General features: G+C 45.6%; 1 protein-coding gene across 5 annotated transcripts in view; it reads left to right on the top strand.

Moving 5' to 3' along the window:
* Positions 1 to 27,204, top strand: part of LOC8037145 (CUGBP Elav-like family member 4) — a 279,808-nt gene that overhangs the window by 170,258 nt on the left and 82,346 nt on the right. For all 5 annotated transcript variants that reach the window (XM_040502101.1, XM_040502102.2, XM_040502100.2 and 2 more), the window contains exon 3: positions 25,759 to 25,887. In XM_040502101.1, the coding sequence (XP_040358035.1) occupies positions 25,759 to 25,887 (129 nt within the window). The remainder of the gene's footprint in view (positions 1 to 25,758; positions 25,888 to 27,204) is intronic.

The following is a 27,204-nucleotide window of genomic DNA, read 5'->3' as shown; positions in this document are numbered from 1 at the left end:
TGCGTTTCCGCCTCTTATACTCGTCATTTTGAAGGTACAGATTTTCCCGGTCACCACCTAAGCATTCAAACATTTTCCCAGCATGCTTACTTTTATTCAGTAATGTCGTACCTCCGAAAATATTTTGCATGGCTAAGGGAATGAATCTCATACTAAAACGTAAACGCTCATGCTGTAATTATTTAAAAGCCATTATAACAAGCCGCTCCACTGCGGTTCCAAGCCTTGCATTTGCTTCCTCACACGGCACGTAGTAGCGAGTTTTTCCTATTTGTGCTGTTCGCGTGCGGCTGCAATTTCCGTCCTAAATTAACCTCTTTGGAACAGGGTATTCACTCAGCTAGAAGCAATGCTTCACTGGCAGAGAAACCGCTTTCGATCAACATGAACGCAGTCAAAGCCGCGACTTGCGGCATGTTTTAAGTCTACGGAACCACACCATGGTGAGCTCGAAAACCTGTAGTGCTCATCCCAGCACGCCACTTATAGGGCAGTTTCTCCAGCAGCCGTATCATGTTTAAACATTAAAATAAAGGGTAGCTTTTTTCTTTCTTTTTTTTCGAGTTTACTTATATTCATCCTTAATGGTAAAATTCCAAACTGTAAATATATGCACTTTCAGTCATACTTTAAGACTGTTTAGTCCTTTCCCCAGAGCACAAACGCTCTCGGGGAGGAGACAACAGGACGTCTCAGACGGCAGTCCCCAGTCAGAAGCCACCTCCGGGGTCCGGACACCGCTCTGCACCCTCACGGCGGAGAGGTCTCGGCGGAAGTAACTCCCGCAGTGCTGTCGGTTGCGAAGGTCCTGTAGCTAAACCGCTGCATGTGTCATGGTCTTGTCTACTCTCACCTCTTGAAGACGTCTGCTGTGCCTTCACCCACCACAGCACAAGTCGAAGATACGCGTGATCCTTTCTTACGGACATTTTTTTCAAGTCCATCTTTCTACGCATTTTCCACATTGGATTTTCTCAGCGTTTTCCTAACAATTTTGTGTGGCGGACTTTCTAAGGGAACTTGTGGATGCAGTTAATTTCCTTAGCGGACGTTTTTCTTTCGAATAACTGCCTGAAACTGTGCGGAAGTGTTTCTACAATGACGTCAACAAATGTTTGTTACCACTATTAGTGTATCGTACATTGACCACCGCTCAAGCGGGACAATACGTATTCGAACGTGTTAAAAGAATGCGAATATAGTCAACTGCCGAACCCTTTTTTTGTAAAACGTGCATACATCCACACTTCCTGTTAAAACGTGGCTCAAAGAAAAGGGTTATTTTGAGTCCTGAACCTTAAGCATGGGCTCGGTAACGAGCCTGAAGGTATTAAACACTGTTTCCGATTTTGTGACGTTGCCTACCTCTTTTGGGACATCATTCGAAAAACAATTGAGGCCTTCACCTTAGCCCATACTAAATTCGCTTTCTACCAGTTGATGCCAAAGCCGCTCTGCGTTTGACCTTTTATTTTTGCTGGGCTTACACAACCTTTGACGGTGTAGGATGATCGACCGCAATGCTGAATACGCCGCCCCCCCCCCCCCCCCTACTAAATCTCTGTTTATTGAGGTGGTTCAGACAGGAATGTGTACGAGCACACGAGCGATTGTTCATGGAAGGCTGCAATCGCTAGACCGGTGTCCGTCTTACTTTTGGACTGTCCTTGTTTGATTGTGTGCGTTGCATTACGAAATCTCAATTTGCTTACTGTAAATCTCAATTTCCTTACTGTAACCAGTAACATGCTCGCCTGATTGCTCGTAAATTTGTTTAGAGTTGGCGATTTCTATGTAATAAAGACATAAAAAATATTAAAAAAAAAACTCTGGCGTAGCTGAGTCGTGACGCACCCGCTTCACACGCAGCGAACTCCCAATCGAATCCCGCGGGCGGGGGAGAATCTTATTCCAGGATTTGGCAACCTCGACGACGGATACTCGCAGGGCCGATGCCCCACGACATAGACAACGGATGCCATTTTCAGCAGTGGGATGAACCCATAAGAGCTATTGCTGCAAACAAAGTTGTCAGAAGCATACCCGCGCGTCACTTTTCCCTCGGAGTGCCCGGAGGGACTGCGGTCGAGGGAGACGACATGACAAATAACTCCTTTTATGCCTAAAAACGAAGTTTGCGATGCGAAGCCCACGTTTCACGGGCTGCGTACTTGAGAAAAGAAAATACACTTCCAAAAATCCCGATTTAAAACAAGTGTCCGAATTTATGATGCAGATTGCAAATTGGTTCCCTTTTCACTTTTTTTTTAGTGACTTGAAACGAAAAGTATCGTTTAAATATTTTTCCCCGTTATTTATCGCAGCAATCACGAGCGCTGTGCCAACCGCGGCCCATCGCGCGCCTACTTCGCTGTTAGCCTGCCACGTTACCTTTCTTCACGTGCAGACGACGCGGCACCTTTAGGGCGGGAGCTGAGTGCTTTATTCTGGCCAAAAACCGGCGATTTCCGAACGCAAAAGCTCACGCGATCGCGGGGAGAGAACGCTCTCCGGCTCACGGTCGTTCCCTGCATAAACGCGTCAACTCTGGCTTGCCCTGGCAAAGCGCTAACCCCCCTCCCGCCGTTTAGCGCGGCGTTTGTTCCTTTGGTTTCTTCGTGCACCGCAAGCTCGTTCGATCTCTGGTTGCGCCCGTTCGTGGGCTTAGACTCGGCTCTCACCGCCGCCTTGGAGAGCCTGGCGGGCATGGCTCTCTCGGCTGAGAGCAATGAAAATCTGGTCGTCGCGTGGAGGAGCGGGCCTTTACGGCGCCTGATTTGCTCGCATTGGTCGTGATCTATTTATTTACAGCGGTAATAGTTATTGCCAAACTCCCGTGAAATCTGGCGGTTTTCGTACAGGAAACACATGCGGGAGAGAAAGCCGCCACCCTATCACTTTCTCCCCATCGCATAACCAAGTCATCAATGGCGAGGTCATAGGACATTGGGCTATTCTTCCCTCCCTCACGTCTCTTAAATCACATGTCCTACCACTATTCTACTAAAAGCAAAGCTCGAAGAGCAAATAAGCCAAGCGACTGAAGACTACAAGCAGATCTCCTAAAGCGCATCTTTCAACAACGCAACAGCTACCTTCGTCGATCGCAGCACACTCTGTGGTTTCTAAAAGAACGCTGAAATGAAAACTTGAATATACCTCTCACGTTCAGAAATAAGTTAAAAATGATCAAGAAAATCTGCTAATGACAATCGCACGTTTGTATTTTGAAGCAATTGCTATATATTTCTTTCCAAACGCCCGATTTGAGCGAGCGCTCGAAGAGCAGCCATACGAGAGCGCTATGCGTCTCGGGAGAGCCCGAGCCATGTTAGTGCCGTCATGTTTAATGCCACGGCCTATATGGAGGCTGGCGCTGTTGTGAGCTTCGCCCCTTGGGTGGCGTCAACGCGTTATACGTTCAAGATGGCCGATGATTGGGCGTCCCGAGGCGAAAAGTGACTTACCTCCGCTTCCCCTTTCCCCGGACTGCCGAACGATACACAAGAAACCGAACGAAACAAATGTTAAGACACAACACAAGCGTATCCAATCACACGTCACACTGACAGTCGACACTATTTCAGATTAAAACGATGTTACGCCCCCCCCCCCTTTTTTTTCAATGCCCAGCTGCACCCCCTTGTGCGCTGCACCCGGGGCGGTCAGCACCCCCCCCCCCCCGCACATAGCCAGGGTGGGGGGGGGGGGGGGCACGGCGCTCGGCCCCCCCCCGGAAATCTTCCATTTTGCTGGGTCCTCCTCTCCCCCCTCCCCCTCATACAACATTTTGTCATGGGCGGCCCCCCCCCCCCCGAAACAAAATCCTGGCTACGTGCCTGCCCCCCCCCCCCCCTTTTAGTGACGCCACTCCTCGTTACTTTGACGACCAAGTACACAGCTGCTTTCGCTTCATGCTTTTTTTTTTGTTTTCTTTTTAGTATTGGTTGCATTTAAGCATTAACTGCCTCTCGATGTTTTCACCAGTCGTGTTTCCCCGCTTCAGAGAGAATACATCTCCGGCGACGCTGAAGAGTTGTTCTACTGACGCTCTCGCATGAACGACAGTGTTATGCTTCAGCAAGAGCTGGTGAATCAGGGATTCCCCTCTCTCTTTTGGTCTCTATGCTTTTAAAGTTTGAAGGTGAACAGGGGTTGTGTGCTTTACCGCGTTGGAAACCTACGGGTTTACATTGGGTCTGTACACGATTCTAGGAGTTCAACCAACGAACTTTATCAGGTTTGCCGGGTGAAGGACATTCCCAGCTGTCGAGTTCGGCTGACTTGTTCAGCGATAAACGTTGCTATACTCTCATACTGTCTAGTGGTTTTTCGAGTTGCCCATCTGCCTTTGCCGCAATATACGCATACTCAGGCTAGAATTAAAACGAGGCTGTTTAAACGTTACTCCTCAAAAGTAACGAAATACCATTACTCGTTACTTGGCCTTCAAAAGCAAATAAGTAGGTTACCTGTTCCTTTTCTAAAAAAGCAACTAAATACGTGACTCGTTACCGAAAAAAGTAACTAGGTAGAAGTAACTTTTCACTTGTAACTCGTTACGTACATGTCTGCGGGTATTGCACCGCCTCCGGAATCGGCTATACACTTCATGACTCTGCGTAGGAAGAGCCCCAGCGAGTTAGTATAATAATCTAAAGAGAAAAGTCCCATAATGTCGGGCCGATTATAGCTGATTCCCACGACGAACCGAATCGCGATTTTCGTCCGCGGACCGTGTACCAGCTGACCGTCACGTCACCGATTCCTGCGATCCGTGCCTTGTCCGCGGAGGTGCGGACTGATAAAGTTAATCGCCTTTTCACTCGCGGATTTTTGGTGGGAGATTGACTTGAAAAGGCGCTTAGTCCATTGTTTAGTCTGGCAACGGTACAACGTTCTCTTGTTTTTGGACGGTGAAAACAAAAATGTCACATAATTGCGTTTTGTGCGCTCCCTGGTTCATTTTGTCGCGCGATTGTTCCACAGGTAAAAGAAACTCCAGAAACTTTGTCCGGCTGACGCGACGCAGGTTCCGATGCTCCTCCGGGATTGTGCCGAGAAGCTTCCGTCAGAACTCACCAAGCACGCCGTGATAATTCTTGCACGTCTAATCAGCCTTTGCTGGGAGTGCGTGTACGCATCTTTAAACGCCCTTTCGCTAGCCCAGATCTCCGTCGCTTCTACGCCGAACCGTTCTCGAGCAGGACCATGCCAGTGTCACTGCCATGCCTTGTTTGTCACTGTAATGCCATGCAAAGCTAGTGGCGATTCGTGCGAAGCCTATTACGGTGTTCTGTCTCAATGTGTACGTAACAGCGGCGTACGATTCTTTATCGCGGTAGCAAACGTCGATTTCTCTCTTGGACAATGGTGCCACGATGCGATGTTCGAGTTTCGCGGCACTGTGGGGTGGCGAACAGCTTCGGTCCGTCTTCGCTGGTGTCTGCTCGTGGTCTCCCTCGTGTGGATGCGCTGGATGCGCTTAGGAGACGGACAAACTGCGGACGTGTCGTCACGTGATCAATTCGTCCGCGGATCAGTCCGTCTTGTGAATCGGCCTTTAGGAACCGTGCGGGCATAGACGCGCACATCGGTGTTCCCAGTTGGTGGTCCCGATGGGTCCATATCGCTCGCGATGCCTTAATATTTATACAAAAAGAAACAGCAAAACATCGCCTCTAATGTCAGCCCCTTATTTAATTACTGGGTTGCTTTGCAGCCGCATCGGAATCACGCATTGTATACAAATAAAGTTGGCAAACGATCAAGCAACTTCAACTCGTCGCGGCGAAACAAACGCGTATAAACTTTCGTCTGCTTTTTTTTTCTGCTCTTCTGTGGCTTTTTTTCTCGTTCTTTCACTCGGAACCACCGATGTCAGCGCTCAGGATTAGCCGCGTTCTGCTCCCGTTTTCAGCCCCCTGACGCCGACCAACGGGTATTACACGGCTTCCGGGATCGGCAATACAGTTTACAATTCCGAGAGAAACATTTCGCGACAGGAGAGGATTGAAAATTATATTATATTGGAGATCGTTGCAGATAAATACTTTTTAAGTTGTTTTTGAGTAGACATAGCGGAATACGCTCGCATAAACGAGAAACTCTGCAAGTGCTATGGCAGGTCACGGCGATGGTGTGCCCGTATCGTCCACGTTTATTACAACGAGGCGGTGCGGTGCCGGTGCTCGGCCCTATTATGCCCGAGGCGTGGATTTACAGGTTCAAGAAAAAAAAAGGTACTAAGATCCGTAAATCTTCAAATGTACTTATTGACCAAGCTTATATGAAGCCCACGAATTGTTTTGTACCATGGGATCGCTCGAGCAGCGAAGGCCGCTCGGTCGAGGTTCAAATTCGGCAAAATCAGGGAACAACGCCTTTTCGAACAACCAATTATGCGCTCGAGTGCAAGAAGTTGGCGAAAAGTGTAGATCTTCCCAGGATTCTGGGCTTTAGCAATAGGCTTCTGATCGGGTTATTTCATTGAGCGGTACGTAATAGACAGGGTTCCCTGTTTTGGGGGTTTATTTCTCCGCGAATGCGGGGACTTCTTGGGGGTTTTATTGTGACACAGATTCGGGTTTTGCATTCTATTTAATTTATTTACCCTTAAACGCCCTTAAGGGCATTACAGAAAAAAAAAAGGGGGGGCGAAAAATCTTAACACTAAATTGAAACAGAGCACGCACTTAAAGAACACAAAACAGGACAAACAGAGCAAAACAAAATACGATATATATATGCAATTTTCCAGTATTGATTATACAATATTGAAATACACTTTTAGAGTATTCAATATACAATATTCATTTCGGGTTTGGGACAAGAAGATCGGGGTTTATCGGGGCTTATATCGAATAACACGGGTACGAACAACGAATTATCTAAGCTCCTGAATGGATAGATGCTAACGGCTGCACCCTTTATAACGGGCTGTAACTTGCTCCTCCTAGCCTAGAAACTCAAAACCAAAAGTATGACTCCTCGCATCGCCCTTTGCCAATTTGCGTCTTTCTGTAATTTTGTAGCCATCACCAGGCGGTTTGGGATATCACCAGGATGACCTTTGAGGGATTGGGGAAACTAAAAACATAATTACCTCCGCTCTTTTTCCCCACGGCGGGGGAGTCGGCAACTTTTCTTTCGTCAAGCCTAGTCGGCGTTACCCCAGCGCCTGTCCCACTGGGAGACAGGATTGAGAATTTAGTCCAAAGCCACGTGGGTGGGAGACCCAATTTTCCTTTGTCCCGCACGTCCCCAGCTGTGTTAGTTGTACGTCATTCAATTCTCCCTAGATAATTTTCACCAGTTTCCCAATCTCCTCTTTATTATTACAATGCGATTTTCATTCATCATTTTATTCTCGTCTGCGAACCGTAGCGCTCAGGCTAAATCCATCGCCCCCTCCAAGATGGCGGGAGCAAGCCCTGTGCATTTCCACACCACGGGTTCTATTGTCTCGTCCCCCCTTGGCATGCCGCCCACCGCGTATCCATTTTCTCATATTTTGTCCTATATGTCCTTGTCCTCAATGCTCTTGTTCTAGCCCAAAATAACAGTGAGCTTTCCCGTGAATTATCATACAAATGTTCCTTTCTTATTTCCTGTGTTCGTCCCCTATACATAGTTAAAGCTGATTTTCCCTGCATTCCTTCTTCCCACATTTTCCTCTCGGCTTACTTTACTTCCTTTTCCAGAGAGGTAGTCTGCTCTGCCCCGGAACTTGACTGTTGGTATTTGAATTTCAGTTTTCGGGTTTGTTTTGTCTATTTGGTGCTCAGTCTTTTAATATATAGACGCTTATATACCTTTCTCCCCATCGTGTATCCTCCATTCTGTCTATTCTTTGTTCATATTTCAACTTACTGATCGCCTCTCTAACCCATGTCTACCTGCACTCCATCATTTGGTGCATTCCCATGCGCCCCCAGTGCAAGTCTGCCAGCACTGCTCTACCGGGTCAACAAACTCGACTGGACCTCAGATTTTACGCATAATACCGCATTGCCAAAAGACAACACCGCCACCTTAACTCCTTTCCATATTCCCCTAGCAACTTCATATCCATTGTAATTCCATGGTGCCCTATGCTGCATAATTTCTGCATTCCATTTTTCTTTTCATATTTTCCACGCACCATATCAGATTAGAACGCTCTCCCTTACAGTATATTCACAGTCCCTAATTTTAATAAAGCACTTGATGATCATATCTTTTAGATATTGTCATTGTGATGTTGTGTTATATACATCTTTGAGCATAAGTTGTACAAACTTTTTTCTGCCGTTGATTGTTAGTTATGAAAGTGTTAATAACAATTATGATAGCCATATGTAATGATGGTTTGAATGCCTATTGTACCCCACACCTGCATGGGCCTATCAAAGGGCCAGCAGTATGTAACAAATAAAATGTAAATAAATAGTTTAATCAGCTCCTGCAACCTATCCCGGCTATCTGATAACAGCACAATGTCGTCCGCGCAGAACATTTCTGGAATAACTTGGTTTACTTTTTCTTGTATTTCCATATATGACATATAACAATCTAAATCGCACTCTTCTAATTTCTTTTTCATTCTACTCAAGTATATCATAAAAAGCAGAGTCGATAGGGAAGAACACTGCCCGAGTCCTCTTTTTTATTTCTGCCGTTTCTGTTATGTCTGCTGCCCATATTATAAGAACAATATTTTTTTGTATATACCGATTGTTAAAGCCTAAACAAATGTGCATCTAAATCGTACTCTCTCATCTTTCTATAAAGTTTTTTCTGCTCTCCATAACGATTTTTTCCCTCATTCTTGCCATCCCCCCCCCCCCTACATTAAATGCTAATGAATAAGTTATCATCTCATTTTCTATCTCTTTGGAACCTTTTCTGTAGCTAACCTAAAATGTTTTCTGCCCCCTCTTCCATTCTCCTTCCACTGCTTGTCCGTGCGGGACCGAAGTTACTGTCACTCGTCGGTATGATATTATGCTTCATTATTTTCCTTACCTTGATATAGTAATCACGTTCTGCTTAGTTTCCAACCATTATTATTTGTTCAGTTGTCCGCCTTAAGTTTAATTGTATTTTGTTTCTAGTGTCTTGATTAGTCTCATCCCTATGCCATTTTGGGCCTGTCGCCGATCCAGCCTGTACTTTACTTACTGATCTCTCCTGTTACCCCGTGCTCGCCTCAGTTGTCTCGTTAGTGTTCCCGTCTTGTGCCGTGTTTCTGTTTGTGTTATGTCCAATCTCGTTCGGTTCAAGTTCTGCGAATGTTGCCTCGCCTGTTCGTCTAATAAATTATCCTGCCTCCTCGCCCTCTACACGTATCACCTCCACTGTGGTCAATGAGCAATGGAACTCTTCAGTTTTTTCCCCTGTGGATGAATGCTGCATTCCTTTCTCCCTATGCACTAACGACTTCACAGTATTCCTATCATTTTAATGTACCTCCATCATCTACTGCATTCCAGCTCTACCCATCTTGAACTGGAATGTAACAGATGCCTTTCTTTTTCTTTCCCGAAATGTATCCCATTTTGATGCTCCTTCAGCGGGTATGTCGCCCTTTTTCTTCACCCATCTGCCTTCCCTTGAGGCCCCTTGACGGTCTGCTATGGCCGCCTTAACTTCTCTGTCCAACAGTTTTTCGGTGTGTGTTTCTTTCTCCTTCTTCCTCTTTGTTTGATTTTGAGCTTCTCTAACCCCATTTTAAAAGTGTTCACTAAATCGTCATGTATCCATTCTCTGTTCAGTTGTCTGGATACGATAGTCTAAATTCGTTCTGATATGTCTTGTAGTTGAGCGTCGTTTAGGGTCAATTTACTTTCTCGTTCCAGAATTTGGGACTCTGGTTTTGCTGTACCAAATTTCATTTTAAGTCGCTTATGATCACTTCCTAAGCTTTTGTGCCTTCGTCATCTATTTCCCTGTGCTCTAAACTGTTATACGATTTACTAGACATTAGGCAGTAATCAATTGTGGAAAGCGAACTGTTTCTCTCCCGCGTTGTTTTTCCATCGCATACGCGCGGTAAGGGAACATACGCGCAGTGCTGGACGAAACGACGTTCCAAGAAACGACTTTCCAGCAACGCATTCCATTTAGTAGAAACGGAGGAACGTTGCTGTTTTATTTTGCGTCGGCGGAAAGGGAGTGGGAATTCCTTACGGTTAAAAAAAATGGCAGTAAAAACGGCGTTTTTTTTTTTTTCTTGCAACTTTACTTGAATTTAGCCGGCATTTAGACTTTTATTACCAACTATTTCAGTCTCTGACTACAAGGGATATGAGAGATAATCGAAAATAAAGAACTGTAGAAAATGTGATTGTTACTACTCAATATATAGTTCGATATGGATATTTTCACTCGTTCATTTTTTTGTTGTTTTTGTTTTTTTGTTTTATTTAGAAATGATCTAGCACAATATTTTACTAAAATAGGCAAATGTAACATTAAAAGTAAAGACCCCTTCTAAGCTCAAAAAAGTAAAAAGAACACGGTATTTCTATGCCGTTGGGAATATGTATACTTCGTTTCAGCTTAAAGGGGCACAGCAAAGAGAGAAAGAAAACCGGATGCTGCTTCGAAGGGCGTGCCTAACAGTGTCGAACACGAACGTTCAGTGGCGACATTCGTCTGTAGAGCGTCGGATAATAACGACATAGAATTCGAGAGGTAGGACTTTCTGCATAGATGCGAGTGATTCTCATCCAAATTTTTGCTTTAAAGACCCGTAAATCGGTCGGTCGTTCACATCTTTAGAACTGAATTTTAATTCCAAAATTTATGAAGATCACGCATGGTAGTTGCACGCTCTTGTCGTTTCGGTTCTCTATTGGTTCAGGCCAATGACGTCATCAACAATAAAAAATGTGCTGGAAGTTGTGAGCTTCTTTTGCCTATTATGTTCAAATACATGAGATTTGTTCTTTATTATGTTTAATGTGTTCTAGAGTGCCACACACTACTTCGAGCGAACGCGATGCATATTAAAAAAAAAACAAGAAAAACGAATAGAAACTCTTTAAAATGTTAAATGGAAACTCAAACGGTGTTTACAAACAATTAGTTAATGCTTTTTTCTGGCGCCGTTTCTCCCGGAGAATCAAAATATTTCGGTAATTTTTCTTCAAAACGACACTAAAGGTGAAAAAAACTCGACAAACATGCAGCTAGTTGCCTCCGCCGAACACCGTGACGTCATGAAATGGCCAGGCGCGATTTTAATTGCATCGTTCGCACAACGATCAACTGGTCATCCTTACCTCGTTTCGTTGCTGCTGTGCGTAAACTCCTCGGTTTCGTTGAGATATGTCTGCATTTTCTGTATAAAGATGCTCGGAACTGCGGGACTAGCAACCACTTACTGTCAAAGATAAACCTCTTCCTCTTCCACACCCGTTCGTTCTGAAATATAACACTAATGGGTGTGGAAGAAGACATTCAGTAAATGGTTGCTAGCCCGGCAGTCTGGCTGTCCTCTTTTCTCTCTTCGTGTATCTTCCTACGTTCAGCCGACATCTTTCAGAAGCAGAAATCAGCAACTTCAGTCCGTTGGAAATCAAGAAGGGTAGGGTGAGGGAAAGGGAGGCCAGGGAGGAGAAAGCAGACGGAACGCTAAAGAGAGGATGAAGTTTCAACCTCTCTTCTCCAGCGTTCCGTCCGCTCCCCCCCCCCCCCCCCCCCTCCCCCCGGCCTTCCTTATCCTCACCCTACCTTCTTCAGTTGTAACGGAGGAGAGACGACGACGAAGTTGGCAGGCAAGTCCACTCTTCCTTTGGCTCCTGCTTATATTTCGATTTTTCTCTAATTATTTCATAATATTCATACCTTTTTATTTACCGGATATAAAAAAAAACAACGTCTGAGCAAGGGAGCAGCGTTTCCAGGCGCCGACGGGCGATCTCCCGCCCGAGAATACCAAGAATGAATTCCGCAAGCCCTGGCACTTCAGGAGGCCTAACGGCCGACCAAAGTGAGCAACTGAGAGACACTGGACCCATCGGCTGTATGCAAGACGCACATCCAATCGCTGATCATGCAGCAAAAAGACCACGTACAGGTACAGAGGACTATTACGAGGACACAACCTCGAACTACTCGATAAGCGGGATGGAGAACATCGAAGAAGGAGGCACTCCATTCACCTTCGTTTCTTATAAAAAAGATCGCCCCTCAGGGATTCCAATCCTGATCAAACCAACAAACCCTGGATCATCGTTCTGGAGGGTAAATCCAAACGCAATTGCTTCAGAAATCCTCGCAGTGTCACAAGAGAAACTGATCGCGCATCGCTTCACCAAGGACGGGAGCCTGGCGGTCAATGTGGCATCACTTGCGTCAGCCAACAAACTCCTGGCCATAACCACTCTGGTTGGTGTTACATGCACAGCCACAGTCCCCAAGTCCTACTCCAGGAATATCGGAAAAATCACGGGAGTTCCTCTGGAATATACAGAAGAAGAACTCTTAGAGTTCTTGAAGGACTTCGGGGTGCTCTCACTCCGACGCCAGGCGTCCTACTACCGGCGTGAAGACGATGAAAGCACAGACACAATATATCACGACAGCGTGATACTTCACTTCCGACCAGACAAGCCACTACCAACCCGGGTAATGTTAGGTTTCACAAGCCATCCAGTCCAAGAGTACTTTGGAACAGCTGTGCAGTGTTTCCGCTGTCAGAAACATGGTCACATTGCCAAGTACTGCCGGGGACCGCAGCGGTGTAAAGTTTGCGCGGGATCGCATCACCATAAAGAATGCGGTTTAAAACAATCTCCTCTCTGTGCGAATTGCGCTGGACCCCATGCAGCGTCGTACGGAGGATGCCCAAGTAAGAAAACTGCGTCTCTGTCGAGGAAACAGGAACTGCAAGAAGGAAGACCACAAAAGAGACGATCGCCTTTGCCCAATCCAAAGATGATTCGCACAACTCCAGTTCCAAGTCTTCAAGACCTATTGCACTTTCCCCACATACAAGGGGCGAAGGGAACATACTCTACAGTTTTGACAAGCAACCCACTGAAAAGTCAAGTGCGTCAAAAACCCAAGCTCCGGACGCACAGGAAACTCGACCAAAGCAGACTGTCATTTCACCTATACCTGCACCTCGGAGAAAACGTGCGAGGAGAAACGACGGTGGTACGACTACGAGGAACATACAATCAGAAAATGACAGCTTGGAGAAGATCATCCTTCCACTTGTATTCGCTGCGTTAAAAGCAATCTTACGATCATTTCCGGACATCCGAAATGTACAAGAGGTGCAAACTCTCCTAACGATGGAACCTCTGATTACCCTTGCATCACGGGGATTCCAAACTCAACCTTATGAATAAGTCATATGAAACAACTGCCATATTTCAATGGAATGCAAACGGATTACGCTCAAAAAGCGGTGACTTCCGTCACTTCATTGCCCAATACCAATTTCCTATTTTGGCTCTCTCAGAGGCCAGAGTAAATGATGATTTTCGTCTTTCAAATTATGTAACATACAAATCACAGCGTTTAAATGGACTTAGCCGAGCCATGCTCTGTGTACGCAAGGACCTGCCCTCATCTCTAGTGGCCTCATCTGACGACTGCGACGCACCGGAGTATGTTACTTGCAAAGTTCTATTCGGGCGTGTGAGTGTGTGCTTGTCAAGCGTTTACATCGAACCTGGTGCCAGTGTATCGTTTTCTTCTGTTTTAAAAACCCTAAGTGAGCCCTATATTGTATGTGGTGACTTTAACGCCCACAACACAATATGGGGAAGTGATCACACGGATGCGAGAGGGCGTTCGATTGAAAACATTATGGACAAATTCGATATTACCCTACTTAACGACGGTTCACCAACATTCCTGAGAGGTCACGACTATTCGAGTTGCCTGGACTTGACTATGTGCTCACGTGAATTTGCGCCCGGCATAACCTGGAGAACGGATACTGAAACTAGGGGAAGTGATCACCTACCGATTCTCGTGCATCACCCCAAACTTTTGCGCTCCAAAAATCGTCGACTAATTTCATACACAAACTGGAAGGCGTTTCGCCATTTCAACACGGCAAATATTAATCAAGTGGCAACAATTGACAACTTCGCAGAATGCGTCAGCAGCAACCTCAAAAGAGTGACCCGAAAACTTCCCGTTCCGCAAGGTCACACAGGTATAAACGGAGAATATGAACAGCTGCGGGCCATACGCCGCAGGTCAGAACGTCGATATAGAAGAACTGGAAGTCTTGAGTTTTATAAGGAAGCCCAACGCATCCACGGACTTATGCGCAGAGAATTACAAAAACTGGCTACAAAAAACTGGCGAGGAATGTGCGGAACATTGACTCCATTCACTCCGATATCCAAAGTATGGATAATTCTACGCAGCCTGCAGCTCCCTGTTATCCAGAAAACACCATTTCGCGCTTTGGCTGTTGCACGCGGTGTGCTTGAAATGACCGTGGCCGACGAGTTTTGTAAATTGCTCTCAAAACCAGGAGAAGCGGCCAACAGCTCTGAGCACAAATTATCTTGCACTTATGCTGAAACCAGTTTTAAAAGGCACAGCTCAGAAGCTAATGTACAACTGGACAGCATGTATACCATGGGAGAAATGAAAACCGCACTTCGGACAACAAGAAAACGCACCGCCCCTGGTCCAGATGGTGTAACGTATGGAGCGCTCGCTAATCTTGGACCAACAGCAACGGACGTATTGTTGCAATTCTTCAATTGCATTTGGGAAGACGAAATTCTTCCTGAATGCTGGAAGATCGCACAAGTTGTTCCGATATTGAAGCCAGGAAAATCACCGTTGTCCGTGGAGTCTTTTCGTCCAGTCAGCCTCACCAGTTGTATAGGCAAGCTGATGGAAAAGCTTGTGAACGAAAGACTTCAATGGTGGCTAGAGGTCAACGACGTTCTTCCATACCAAATGACCGGATTCCGACGCCACCGCTGTACCATGGACAGTGTCATAGACCTAGTGACTTCTGTGGAACATGAAAAAACTCTGGGAAACGTCACCATCGCCATATTCTTAGATATCCGCCGTGCATTTGACACAGTAAGTCACATTCATGTGCTTGAAGGACTGCTAAATCTTGGGGTAAGAGGTAGAATGATTCGGTGGATCGCTAACTTTCTAAAAAATAGGAAAATCTTTGTCCTTACATTAGATGGAAAAAGCAAAGACCATGACATGCCTCATGGAGTCCCACAAGGCAGTGTCTTAAGTCCGACATTATTTAATGCCGTCATGTCCCAGCTCTCCAAATTGCTGCCATCGTGTCTCAACTTTTCCATGTACGCGGATGACATCTGTATTTGGGCTTCGAGCTCTTCTATACAAATACTTCAAGCACAGTTGCGGAACGGCCTAGATATCATTGAAAAGTTTCTAAAAGAACGCGGAATGGATTTATCGGTAGAAAAATCTGTCGTTCTGCCGTTTACGCGGAAACGTATAGAAGAATTTAAACTTGTTTCGCATGGTCGAAACCTTGAAATGGTTCGTGAACATCGATTTCTAGGAATAACACTTGACCAATCACTCACATGGACGAAACATGTAAATGCGCTAGAGACCAGAATTAATAGAGTTATTCATGCCCTGCGCTGCATAGCAGGCACGAAGTGGGGAGCTTCAACATCGGCAATGCTCCAATTGCACGGCGCGCTCGTGCGTCAAGCAATCACTTACTCACTTCCAATCCTTCATGGGCTTTCGAAGACTCTGGACAACCGACTACACTACTTGTTGGCACGTAGCCTAAGAGTGTGCTTAGGTGTCCCCCGCGCTACATCCGGCGTCCTGAAGCTAGAGAATTACCTATTTCAGTTCTCCGGAACCAAGAGACATGCAGGCACCTTCTACGTATCACTTCACAGCATCGCCACCACCCACTTGCGAACCTCGTTCAAGAAAGATATGGAGCGCGTTTACATAGGTCCTTAGCACTATGCGAAGCCATATGCCCACCGTTTGAATACTGGAAATATGAAAACAGCTGTGCACCTTGGACCATTACAGTTCCTCACATTCAAACCAACATACCAAACATTGAGAAAAAATCGGCTGTGTCCGGTGTCGTAGCTGCACAACTGACGTTATCCCACCTCTCGTCATTTCGGGATTCTAGCTTGATTTACACAGATGGATCAACCACAGAGACGGGCTCTGCCTCTGGTTTTACGATTCCAGATTTAAATGTAAAAGTGTGCAATCGTCTCTCCCACCAAACCTCCTCCACGTCTTCAGAACTTCATGGCATCTTGTCAGCTCTTTATTTTATAAAAGAAACCTACGAAACAAGAAGATGGGTCATTTGTACAAATTCGAAAGCAGCTCTAGAATCCCTACGAAACGTAAACACACGAAGTATAAATGCAAAGTTCGTTTACAGAATTTTACAGGAAACATCGTTGCTTAAAAGTGCCGGAGATGACATAAAATTACAGCGGGTGCCCGGACACAGTGGCGTACCTGGCAACGTGGAAGCCGACAGACTCGCCGCCCTGGGACATGACTGCGCAGAAGCCCAACTGATCCCGATATCACGAACTGACCTGAGGTCTCTACTCCGCAAGTCCAGTGAAAACTTATGTAAAGATTCCTGGTTTGATGAGCACTCAAAGAACTCTCTTCTCTTCTCCATTGATCCTCACCTGAATTTTCCAGCAGACACCATTTTACCACGGCATCTGGACACATTGCTTCATAGACTTCGTCTAAATGTTGCCTTCACGAAAACATTCTTGCACAAAATATCACGAGCGTCATCCCCTGAATGTCCCTGTGGACAAGCAGAAGAAGATGTCGAACATCTGATTATTCATTGTGTCCGATTTTCAAGACTACGCAAGCGACTTGAACAGCGATTACGCTTCATGGACAATCGACCGTTTACTCTCTCGAAAGTGCTTGGACCATGGCCCAGTCCGGCCCTTCAAAGAAAGGCGTTAAATGCTGTGCGCGACTTTATCGTCGAAAGCGACATGAGTTGTACGTACTAACTCGGAACGTTGCCTGGGGTGCGCAACTACGTACCATACGGTGTAGCATCGTTACTTCTGTGCGCGTGAGTGTGGTTTATATGCCCATCCGTATGTATATATGAGTACACAGCTTTCAGAGTATTTTTAACTTAAACTATGCATCCTAAGTAGCTCTCAAGTGTATATATTACCAAGACCAATCAACCGTAGTGGAGTAGCCGGCACTGAATAGACAGTGCCAACATCTCCACAAAATCCTCCATTTAATAAAGAAGAAGAAGAAGTTGTAACGTCCTATAGCTCAGTATCGACGACGCACGACACTGGCTCCGCGAGCCGAGGAGGACGCGCGAAAAACATTTCGTGCCGTCGTGTTTTTTGTTTTGTTTTTTTCCTTTTACACCCCTCTTTCGCTATACCGCGCGGGGTCGTAGTGTCAACGCAAGTTCAAAGGCACATTTTTAGGTAATACGGGCATGAAATAACCTACGCTTATATTCTTGATGCTTGAAGTCAGATTGAAGAGAATCGAGTGTTTTTAAAATCAAATACAAAAACCGCTTCAACCTTCCTTTGAAGTGCGGACGCAGCCAATACTACGAGCTGATGGGACCAATCAGAGAGCGTTGAAAGAGAGCCATCATGGCGTTCGTCAGCTTTCCTGACGTCTTCTCCAATCATAAAGAAAAAACGCCTATTGACTCGCGCTTCTAACGCTGCTTGATTCGTACCACTAGCTCGTAGCGCCGGCCGCATCTGGACTTGAACTAAAACTAAGTGTAGTAACGGCAACTCATTCCAAGATTAAGAAGGAACGAGAATCGAGCTTTTGTTCTTTAACGTGTACAACACCACACACGCGTGTCTTATTCTACCCCACTGCGTTGTCTCATTTGGCTCTACAGGGAGGGGCGAAATGAGACATTGCCTGACTTTCAGATATTGTGGTCTTGTTTAATGTTTCGCTCGCTCCGGTTAAGTAATATTAACTGAACATAGTTGCTGTGCTTTGTTTCTTTAAATATGGAAGCAAAAATAAAAATTACCATTGGAATGAAAATGTTGTGTGTCTTTTTGCCCCACCTTACCTTAACGCTGGAAGAATAACTCGATAACCTAGGCCTTGACCTTCCGCGGAAGAGCGACAAATGTCAAGCTCTGATACCACTTGAACGGAACACATTACTTCGCGTCCATCGACTAACGCTGCTGCTAGGAGCCTTTATCACTATCGCAGATTTTTGGCTCTTTAAAAACATTTATTTACCTATTGCTTTGTAACGTCGATCGTTTGCATTGCATTATATGCGAACAATAAGTCACCGCGTCACTATCGCGGATACGTGGGCGCTTTATGGATTCATACGAACTACTTTCACGGAAGTATACTCGTAGGGCTCGGTGACATTTCTAAAATGTTCATTTTGCCCAGTCTTCCTCAGCCGTACTTTTAGCCAGTCGTTGACGGGGATAGTCGAAGCCCCAAAAACGCGCTCGTTGGCTGCGCGTGCGACACAGCGTATACGCAAAACACGGGCGCCGAAGGCGACCTCTTTACCGGGCTCTGCGTCTGTCACCGACTGTATACAGTACGTAGGGGCAAGTCGCATCTTTCCATGATCGTTTTTCTTAGAGCAGAACCGCATTTTCGGGATCGAAGCGCGGACGGATTTGCGGCACGTCGTGGCTCGTTCGATCGGAGATACAGAAGGCCTCTCTAAACATGTCTAGTGGTTCCCTCCAAAGGCAACGAGCGAACCCAAGAAAGAAAATAAAAAGATACAAAAATACGTTCCGAAACGAAAAAAGCCGAGGAACGACTCGAGCCTCCCGACATCTCGGCTCCGGCCCGCTCCTTTCGAAGAAATGCCGGTTTCGGTGCAGCTGCTTTGGCCGCCTCGTTTCGGGTTCTGCCGGGCGTAATTAGGTGGCCTTTGTGAAAGGACCCTGTGGCGGTGCCCGGTGCTTAGCCTCAAATGAAGACGGAGAGCGGCCGACAACCGCGGCGCATTGGCACGCCGACACTTTCCTGGGGGCTCGCGGTGACAGCCGAAATCGTCCCGTCAGGACATCCCAGGCGCGTCTCGGGGCCGGGAGCCGCCCTTCGATGCCTTCGAAGGCGCCCTGCTTGTGCGGACAAGCACAGGACCCCGGCTGGGAACCACCCCACACTCGGAGAAACGAATTCGCCTCTGGCTGACCGTTCAGCGAAGGAGAAAAGCGTTTTTTCCCTTTCACACGTTCCGGGTAATGCACTTGGACATTGTGCCTGTATAACCTTCGTTTTCCCCGCAGGCTTGAGCGGTGTGCAGCGTCCGATACACGCGCCTGTGTCGACTACTCGACCGAAGATCGCCAAAGAAGCTGAACGTCTATTGTTTTCTTTCTTTTTTTTTTCGCGAGCCTTTTCGAGCAATGATGCCAAGGCTCTCAACGCATCTGCGTTGCATCTTTGGGCCCCTCTCGTCTGATGTGTTTGTGCTTGCCTATTTAACCAGTTGCCTCAGGAGTACTAATCGAACAAATAGAATGGAATGTGCAATAGGCGGTGAACGGTAATTTTACTCTACTTATAAAATAAGAGGAACTTCTTGCAGAACGAGCTGATAAAAGGATCTACCTCGGTGGCATGAGTTGGACTTCGTTGGGCTTATATACTTATTCGCGATAAGATATACAACCGCTTCGTGACTTGGTGGACTTAAACAGCATTTTAAAACAAATTTTAACGTGAAATACAAGAAGAAACACGCACAAGCGATAGTTCAGTCCGAAACCAGTGTTCGGCGAAGAGTTTATATAAGAAATAACGAGACGAACTATCGACAATCATATGTACCAAGGGTGCACAATTTACTTCCATCATAAATATGAGTCCTTGGTACTAACGGCACTAAAAATATGCTTCGCAATAATTATGTTGCAGTGAGGCGGGGGAATAAGGAGGTGGAGGGAGGAAAAAGACGGACACGAAATGTGCATAGGGCAACACTCTTCTGACTATACCAGTCTTTGATACAATATATAAATGTATTATTGGAATTGTATTAAGTGTTGTAACGTTTCGGCCGGCATGGCCGAAGTGACAACACCTTCGTTGTGACAGGCGACTTTATTTCGGTTCCATCTCAAGCAAAAAGCGCTCCCGCGGCCGGTGCAGTGGCTTTTTAGCGAGTTCGCTCAGAAAGCAGGGCATCCGCCCCGTGGGGTTTATCATGCAGATTAGATACGTTACGGTTGTCAAGGGAAAAATTTTGCTGTTTTGTGCAGACATTTAATTTACGGCTCTGACGCACATAACTTGATTTTGATTTGCAATAGGAGTGTAATATCAAAATGTTAGAATGCGGCGGAAGAGAAGAGAGACGTATGTATGGTTATTGTATTTCGATTTGAGAAACGTCTCTGGTTCGTATATAAGAATATTTCGAAATTTCTTTAATCTCACGGAGCCCTATCCACACAAGCCGTTTAGACTAAGTAGAACTTTGTATTTGAATATATATGAGATCAGTGAATAAGTAAAAATTGACTGATTGAGGGATGATTGATAAAGCGTGTGACAACAGGGGTGAACCAAAATTTAACACTTTTTTTTAACTCTTTTGGGGTCGTGAATAAAAAGTAACGATTTACAACGAAACCGTTACGCACTTTTATAGGGAAATTACTTTGCAATTACTCTAGTGCATATGGTATTCCATTACAAGATTAGCGTATTTAATAGCTGCACTGTTTACGAAGAAAACCTGAGGGTTCGCTTTTCCGCGGAGCACGCGGATTGTCAATCACCCCGATCAACAGCATGATTCCAGCGGTTTATAGGGCAAAGATAACGTCTTCGCGCTAAGATACCTTCTGTGAAGATTGCATTTGAATGGAGAATTGTGTTCTTCATCTGGTGATTCGCTATCTCACTTATGCGGAACGCGATGATTGGTTGTATATGTGCTTTGCGGGAAAGGCCTTGTTCATAAAAGGGCCTTGTTCATAAATAGTGCGGCTATTACTCGAGTAAATACGATACTGATAAATATAAGGAATTACAAGTTATTTCGTTACTCGTAACGTACCACGTCGGTTTCTATCCGCACTGTCTTTGATCCACTAAGCAGTGCAGATTAAAAGGGTTCTCTCGAGTTGACTTTTCCCTAGTATTTTTTTCTTCTTACTTTTCCTTTTTTCTATTTTTCGATTATTTATTTTTTGTCGATATTTCGAGTGTGTGCGTTGGCGGTGACCTTGGGAGGTGTCTATAAAAGCTGTGGGCGGAATACAATTTGTTAGCTGCGTTTGTGACGTTTGTCTTTCCCCTTACTTCCGTGTCTTCTTCCCTTTTTCTCTCTCGTTTCCTTCCCAGTCTCAGGATTTTAACATCAGAATCAGGGCTTCGTGGCATTTTATTTTCATGATCTCTTCGGGTAACTCCTTGAATATCTTCGGCGAGTAAAATTTTGACAGCGGTAGCAGTTAATGGCCCTTCCCGGCAAAAAAAAGAAAAAGCAGCGCAAAACCCCACTCTTTACCAGAGGCAGTGTTCTTCCTCTCCCCGTCGTTCTTTACGGCTCTCCTGCCGCTCCTCCCTTCCCCCTCGTAGGGAGCCGCTGTTCTTGCTCCGGTGACGCTCGATTCCTTCCTCGGCCCACCCCTCCGATTTTTATCGCTGCAGCAGATACAATTACGAGTGTACGATTACGATTGTATAGCTGCAGCAATACTGGTTTGAATACACGAATGTTACATTTAACGTATCTGGCTCTTATTTGGTCCGGCCCTCTGTCTCTTTAGTTTAGAGGTGCCCTCAATTGGAGTAAAATTGTTCTTACTCATATCAGGCAAAAATATCGAGTCACCGCTTCTTATTTCAATATTGTGTCTATCTGCTGGCCAACTACGAAGTGTTTTAATTAATTCTACAAATGCTTTATTGAAACCACTTGCCAGTGCTTCAAAGTCACGATTTTAAACGAAATCTGTCTGTTTCGGGTCTTCAATTTAGTTGTTTTCTTTTTTCGCCCTAATCATTCGTTTACCATCGACCATTACTCCGCATTATATTTTGTCTTTGAAAAATTCGTCCAAGAGCACTTCTTTTTTGCGCTCCTCATTAAGGTTGTCACTTTGATTCCTATTAACTGATGTTTTGTTTTTGTATTTTTCATTATTCGAAAAAAAAACTTGAGTAGTTGCCAAGCTTTTTTTTTATTGTGTCATCATTTTTTTTAATTATCCATAACTTCTGCTATTTGCGTATTTTTATATTACATTTTTAAGTCAATATTTTCTATATATATTTGAATACATTATTATTGATCTAGTTCAGTTTTATTGGTATTCGTTCATTGAGAATTTTATTGTATTCAGGTTTCTGGATTTATGTATCTACTTTCTCGTTATTGATAAATGACTGCTCTATGTTTTCTCGCCGCTGGTTTTACAAAAAAAAAATCACAATTGGTAATAGTAATACCACAAAACAATGGTCGGCTATGTTTGTCGTAATGTACTGTCCCTCGCATTCCCCTTCTCTGCTTCCTGGAGAATATGTCACGTCTGCGTTAGTTTCCCCCCAGGTCCTTCATCTCGTGCAAACTCATATATAAGCGACTCTAAGCCAACTTGTGACCCGAAATCTAGATATTTAGATGCTATTGAATTTGATGTAATGATGTCTGTGTTGATGTCTCCTACAATTATCATATCGTTGTTGTTTGTTTGTTTTTTTGTAGTTTTTTTTTTTTTGTCACTTGGCCATTTTTGTATACCATCGATGAATTCACCTACTTTACCCCGAGGGGCTCTGTAAGGACCTAAAATTGTAGATAGTTTTTCATGGCAGTCAATGTCAATGTGATGACCAACTGCTGAACAAAGTTACATTTGTTTACTGTTTGCTACCTTCCATTTTTGTTTACCACGATCACGACACATATCCTCCTCTCGTCTCATATCTCTTATGCGAAAAAAAATGTCGAACTTATTAAGGCAAAAGGTTTCTTTACCCGTTTAGCAATTGTTTCACATAATACAGTTACATCGATTTTATTAGGATATGGGTACACCAAAGTATTAAATTTACTCTGACGTTCGTTGTTTTTTTTTTTTTTTTTTTTTTTTTGCGATTATTGGTATGTAACAAAACAAAGCAACACTCGTTTACAGCAGTGCTTACGCCTTCACACCATTTCTAATGTCACCGGACCCTGAGAAAGTAGCGCGGCTGAGCAATCTCTCCTTGACCCCTCTGTTCTTGGTGAGCCGATTTAAATTCGCTGGTGACGGGTAGCTTTATGGAGACGTTTCTTGTATGACGAAAGTTTTCTATCCACACAGGCGAAACAAGCGTACATCTTCGTACCAGCTCCACATGCTGTGTCGGTACTTGGAGGCACTGAAAAAAATAATTTTACTGTTTTTAAATACGCAAGAAGAACAATAATTGTAAGAGATCCGTGGAGATAGGCATGATTGATAAGTTGATTGCATACACAGTGCCAAAGACGCTTATATTATCGAGGAACGCTTCCAGTATGATGAGGCTCCATGGTGATCTCAGCGCGACATGTTTAAAACGACCCTCTGGAAGCTTCGAAGATTTTAACGGACCGAGATGGCGATTTCCATGGCATTGTAGACAGATTAGCCAATCGCATTGCGAGGTTTTGGTCGTCCGTAAGTTAGTATCCGTTTGTGTCGGGCTAGCGGGTAGGCATGGCAGTGGCGCTAGTTTCCCAGGATCCGGTGACTTTAGAGAACCCAAGGTAGAAAGCTCGGGCTGTAGGGGCAGCTGTATCACAAGCTTACTTTTAGAGGCACGTGTAGCTCCTTCAAAAACTGCATACCCGAAAGAAGGAGCTGCAGGAACTGTTAGGGCGCTTCAGCTTGCGCCTGGTATTCACCCTTTTTTTCTGAAGCACGCAATACTTGGGAATTACAATTTTCGGCCATATTGGTGCGTAAAATTATTGTTGTGGTCGAGTTTTACCTTAAGTTGCAGAAAAAGCTTTTCCGTCGTCCTAAAAATGTTAAACCCCGACAAGGGAAAACGATATCACTTGAGCTTTCTGTCAGGTTATGTAAAGCTGAGGAAGTTTTGAACCGTAACGATGGTAAGTTACAGCCCCTGTGCTCTAAGCAGCAAAAATAGTGGCGAGACAACCGGGAATTTGAGTTGCAATACTCATTCTGTGGGCATAACCCAGGCAGCACTTTAGAGAAACGCCTAACGTGGCACAAGCTGGGCCATCCTACACACTTAGGAACAATCTACTAAAAAGCTAGTAACTGCAGAAGTTACTACCCTTTTCTGATTGTTACTACCTTTTATTAACTATTTACTAGTGCAAACGCGCGACACGTAGTAACTGCAGCTGCAATGCGGGGAAGAGAGAACATGGCGGTTGGGCACCTATGGGGACGCTGTTTTACAGACTGCCGAAAATAATTACTGCGTGTGCCGTCACTTCTTAGTAAGAGGTACATGCCTCGGAATGTCTAGAAACAAAATTGGAGAACAACATTGGTGAGAAAGCGGCACCATATTTGTGCCATCATTCATGGACGACGTGGCCATTGACCAATAGACTTATTTCAAAGGACCAGTATAATAGACGCATGGGAAGGTATTGTGCGGGCAGCAAATGGGTTAGCGTATCGTCGCATCTGTGTTGTGCGTGTGTGTTATCTGTGTTGGAATTCGAAAACCTGTGTTAAATGCATAATGCGTGTGCAATTGTTCGTGTAAACAGCGTGAAAAAAAAAATCTACCCCAGCGATAACAATTTGTTTTGCACGTTTTAAATTTGGCGTTGACTAGCGTCACCTGTGTCTTGTGAGAGTTAGTGACAGTTACTAGCTAAATATATTGAAACATACTAGATTGGTATTAACCGTTACTAGTTTTTTGACCTAGTAATGCTCTTGTCCCACTAGAGCGACAGACAGAAGCAAAAGATAGCGGCAAGCCTCAAACACATGCAGCGTGCTCGCGATAATACCTTTGGCAGGCGTTTAGTCGTTCGGTGCTCGTGAAGTAAGCACGAGCGATTGCAAGCTCTGCCAAAGATACCCTCGCATGCATGATGCTCGTGTTTGAGGATAGCCTCCTTAATTCTACAAAGCCTCTCAAATCGCGAAAGACTCTGGTTTGAGGCTTGTCGCTGTCGTTTGTTTCTGACTGTCGCTCTAGTGGGACACGGGCGTAACCGTAACTAGCTGGAACGTTACTACCTACGGTTACTGCACCTCGTAACATATGTGACAATCAGTTACTAGCTTTTTCAAGAAAATACTACTAGCTCCATTTTTTTAAGAATGTAAGGTCATACCTTCAGCCGCTCCCAGGTGTTAAGGCCAGAGTACGGTTCTTTGGCGTTTCTGCGGTTTTTCTCTGGCTCGCCAGATAATGGTCAAATAGCAAGACTCGAGCGAAATATACCAGATGCTAGCCAAACTACATGGAGTGAAGCTTAACTTTGGCACTTATTTGGAGGCCAAGATACCCAGACTCTGGACAAAGAACGCTCTAACGTGACTTCCTTGGGCTTTTCAAGAACCTAAATTCCCAGACAAAGTTGTCAAAAGCACTGCGTTGCCAGAGAAGGACCTACCAAAAAAGGCCGATCCAGGCACATACATAGCACACTCGTCGCAAAAGGTCTCTTGCGAAACGCCGGACGAAGTGCAAGTGCCCGCTGCGCGCTCTCGTCCTCGGGCGCGGTGCTTTGAGACTGGCCGAGGAGCGTGCTCTGAGCGTGTTCTCTCCCCGCAGAGGACCGCAAGCTGTTCGTGGGCATGCTGAGCAAGCAGCAGACGGAGGACGACGTGCGCCAGCTTTTCCAGTCCTACGGCACGATAGAGGAGTGCACGATACTCCGGGGCCCCGACGGCCAGAGCAAAGGTGAGGACTTCCCGGGAGCCCCGTCTCACAGTCTATGCGACGGCCCTAACGGCCGGGCTGCACTGACTACTCGGGTATTCCGTTCGCCCCTACGCCCCTACACCGGCTTCGCTGTGCTTGACCTTTCATTGCCTGACACCGACTCTGGTGTGGTGCCCGATCACGGGGCAGAAAGATAGGGGTATGACCCAACCAAGAAGCACGTAGCTTCCATTGCATTCTCTGCGTAAGAAGGAACGGACACACGGAGGCTGCGGAAGGCGGTGGCGCCGTAACGAAGCAACACAGGGTCGCGTTGCGGATATGATGACAAATGACCTCCACGCCGATCGCCATCTGCCAGTCCAAAAACGAGAGTTTTCGATTATCCGCCGTCGCTTTGTCCACTCGTTCAGGCTCCTCTCCGCGCATCGCCAGGCGTACTCTTGCCATTTTCCAATAAATCCGAGCCAAAGACGAGGTTTAGATGCGATGGAGACAGAAAATAGGTTGGCAGTTCGTACACTACCTGTATCTTATTGTTTCGTCCGTAGATTTCATATTCAAGAATCCAAGAATTATTGTTTTAATAACCGGGAGCTCTCAATAATAATATTTGGGTTCTGTGTACCTTTATACAGCCTAGAACTTGGTCTGCCTCAACGGGCGACGAGTCTTTCAGCTGTAGATGAGCAATTTAGTCAGTGCAGTACGACCGCTAGCGTGGGGTCTTTAACGTGCATCACGCAGTAGTTATACACCACCGCACTCCGGTACGATGCTCATCCTGATCCAAACGGGCAGGGGTGGTGATTGAACCCAGTATCCTGGGTTCTGCAGTGCGAGCTTTGGCTCGACGTGCTCCGAGCTGGTGTGCGCTAGACCACTTAACATCCAATCCCCCCCCCCCCCCCCCTTTGTTTTCTTCTCGGGCCTTTCCGGCGTATGGCCTTGTTAGGTCGTTATCATTGGCCTTGTCCCACCATGCGCGAGGTTTTTGCAAGAGTCCGTCGCTTCCCGCGCTGTGCCTGGTTCCTCCGCTGGGCCGTATTCACGACCAGCCGTCAGCTTCCCTCTTCCTTGTTGGCGATTCCTCGAGGAGAGCATGTTTCCCCTCTTGACAACGGCAGCCTCGTCGCGGTCCTCTGTTTGTACGTGGAGGCTCATTTTCTCAGCGCGAAATGGTAACTATAGTATCTCGCGCAATCGGTTAATTCACACGTTCAGTTTGACGCGCAGCGGCGCATTCACTCGAGAAGGTTTCACAAAACCATCTGCGTCAGAATTATAAAGCGTTTCGTAGCAAATGATGTGCAAGTACGCACAATGTGAAGAGGC

This window comes from Ixodes scapularis, unplaced genomic scaffold (assembly GCF_016920785.2).
Source record: "Ixodes scapularis isolate PalLabHiFi unplaced genomic scaffold, ASM1692078v2 PGA_scaffold0__279_contigs__length_252992795, whole genome shotgun sequence".
NCBI classification, from domain to species: domain Eukaryota; kingdom Metazoa; phylum Arthropoda; class Arachnida; order Ixodida; family Ixodidae; genus Ixodes; species Ixodes scapularis.
This window is presented reverse-complemented; position numbering and strand designations above follow the sequence as displayed.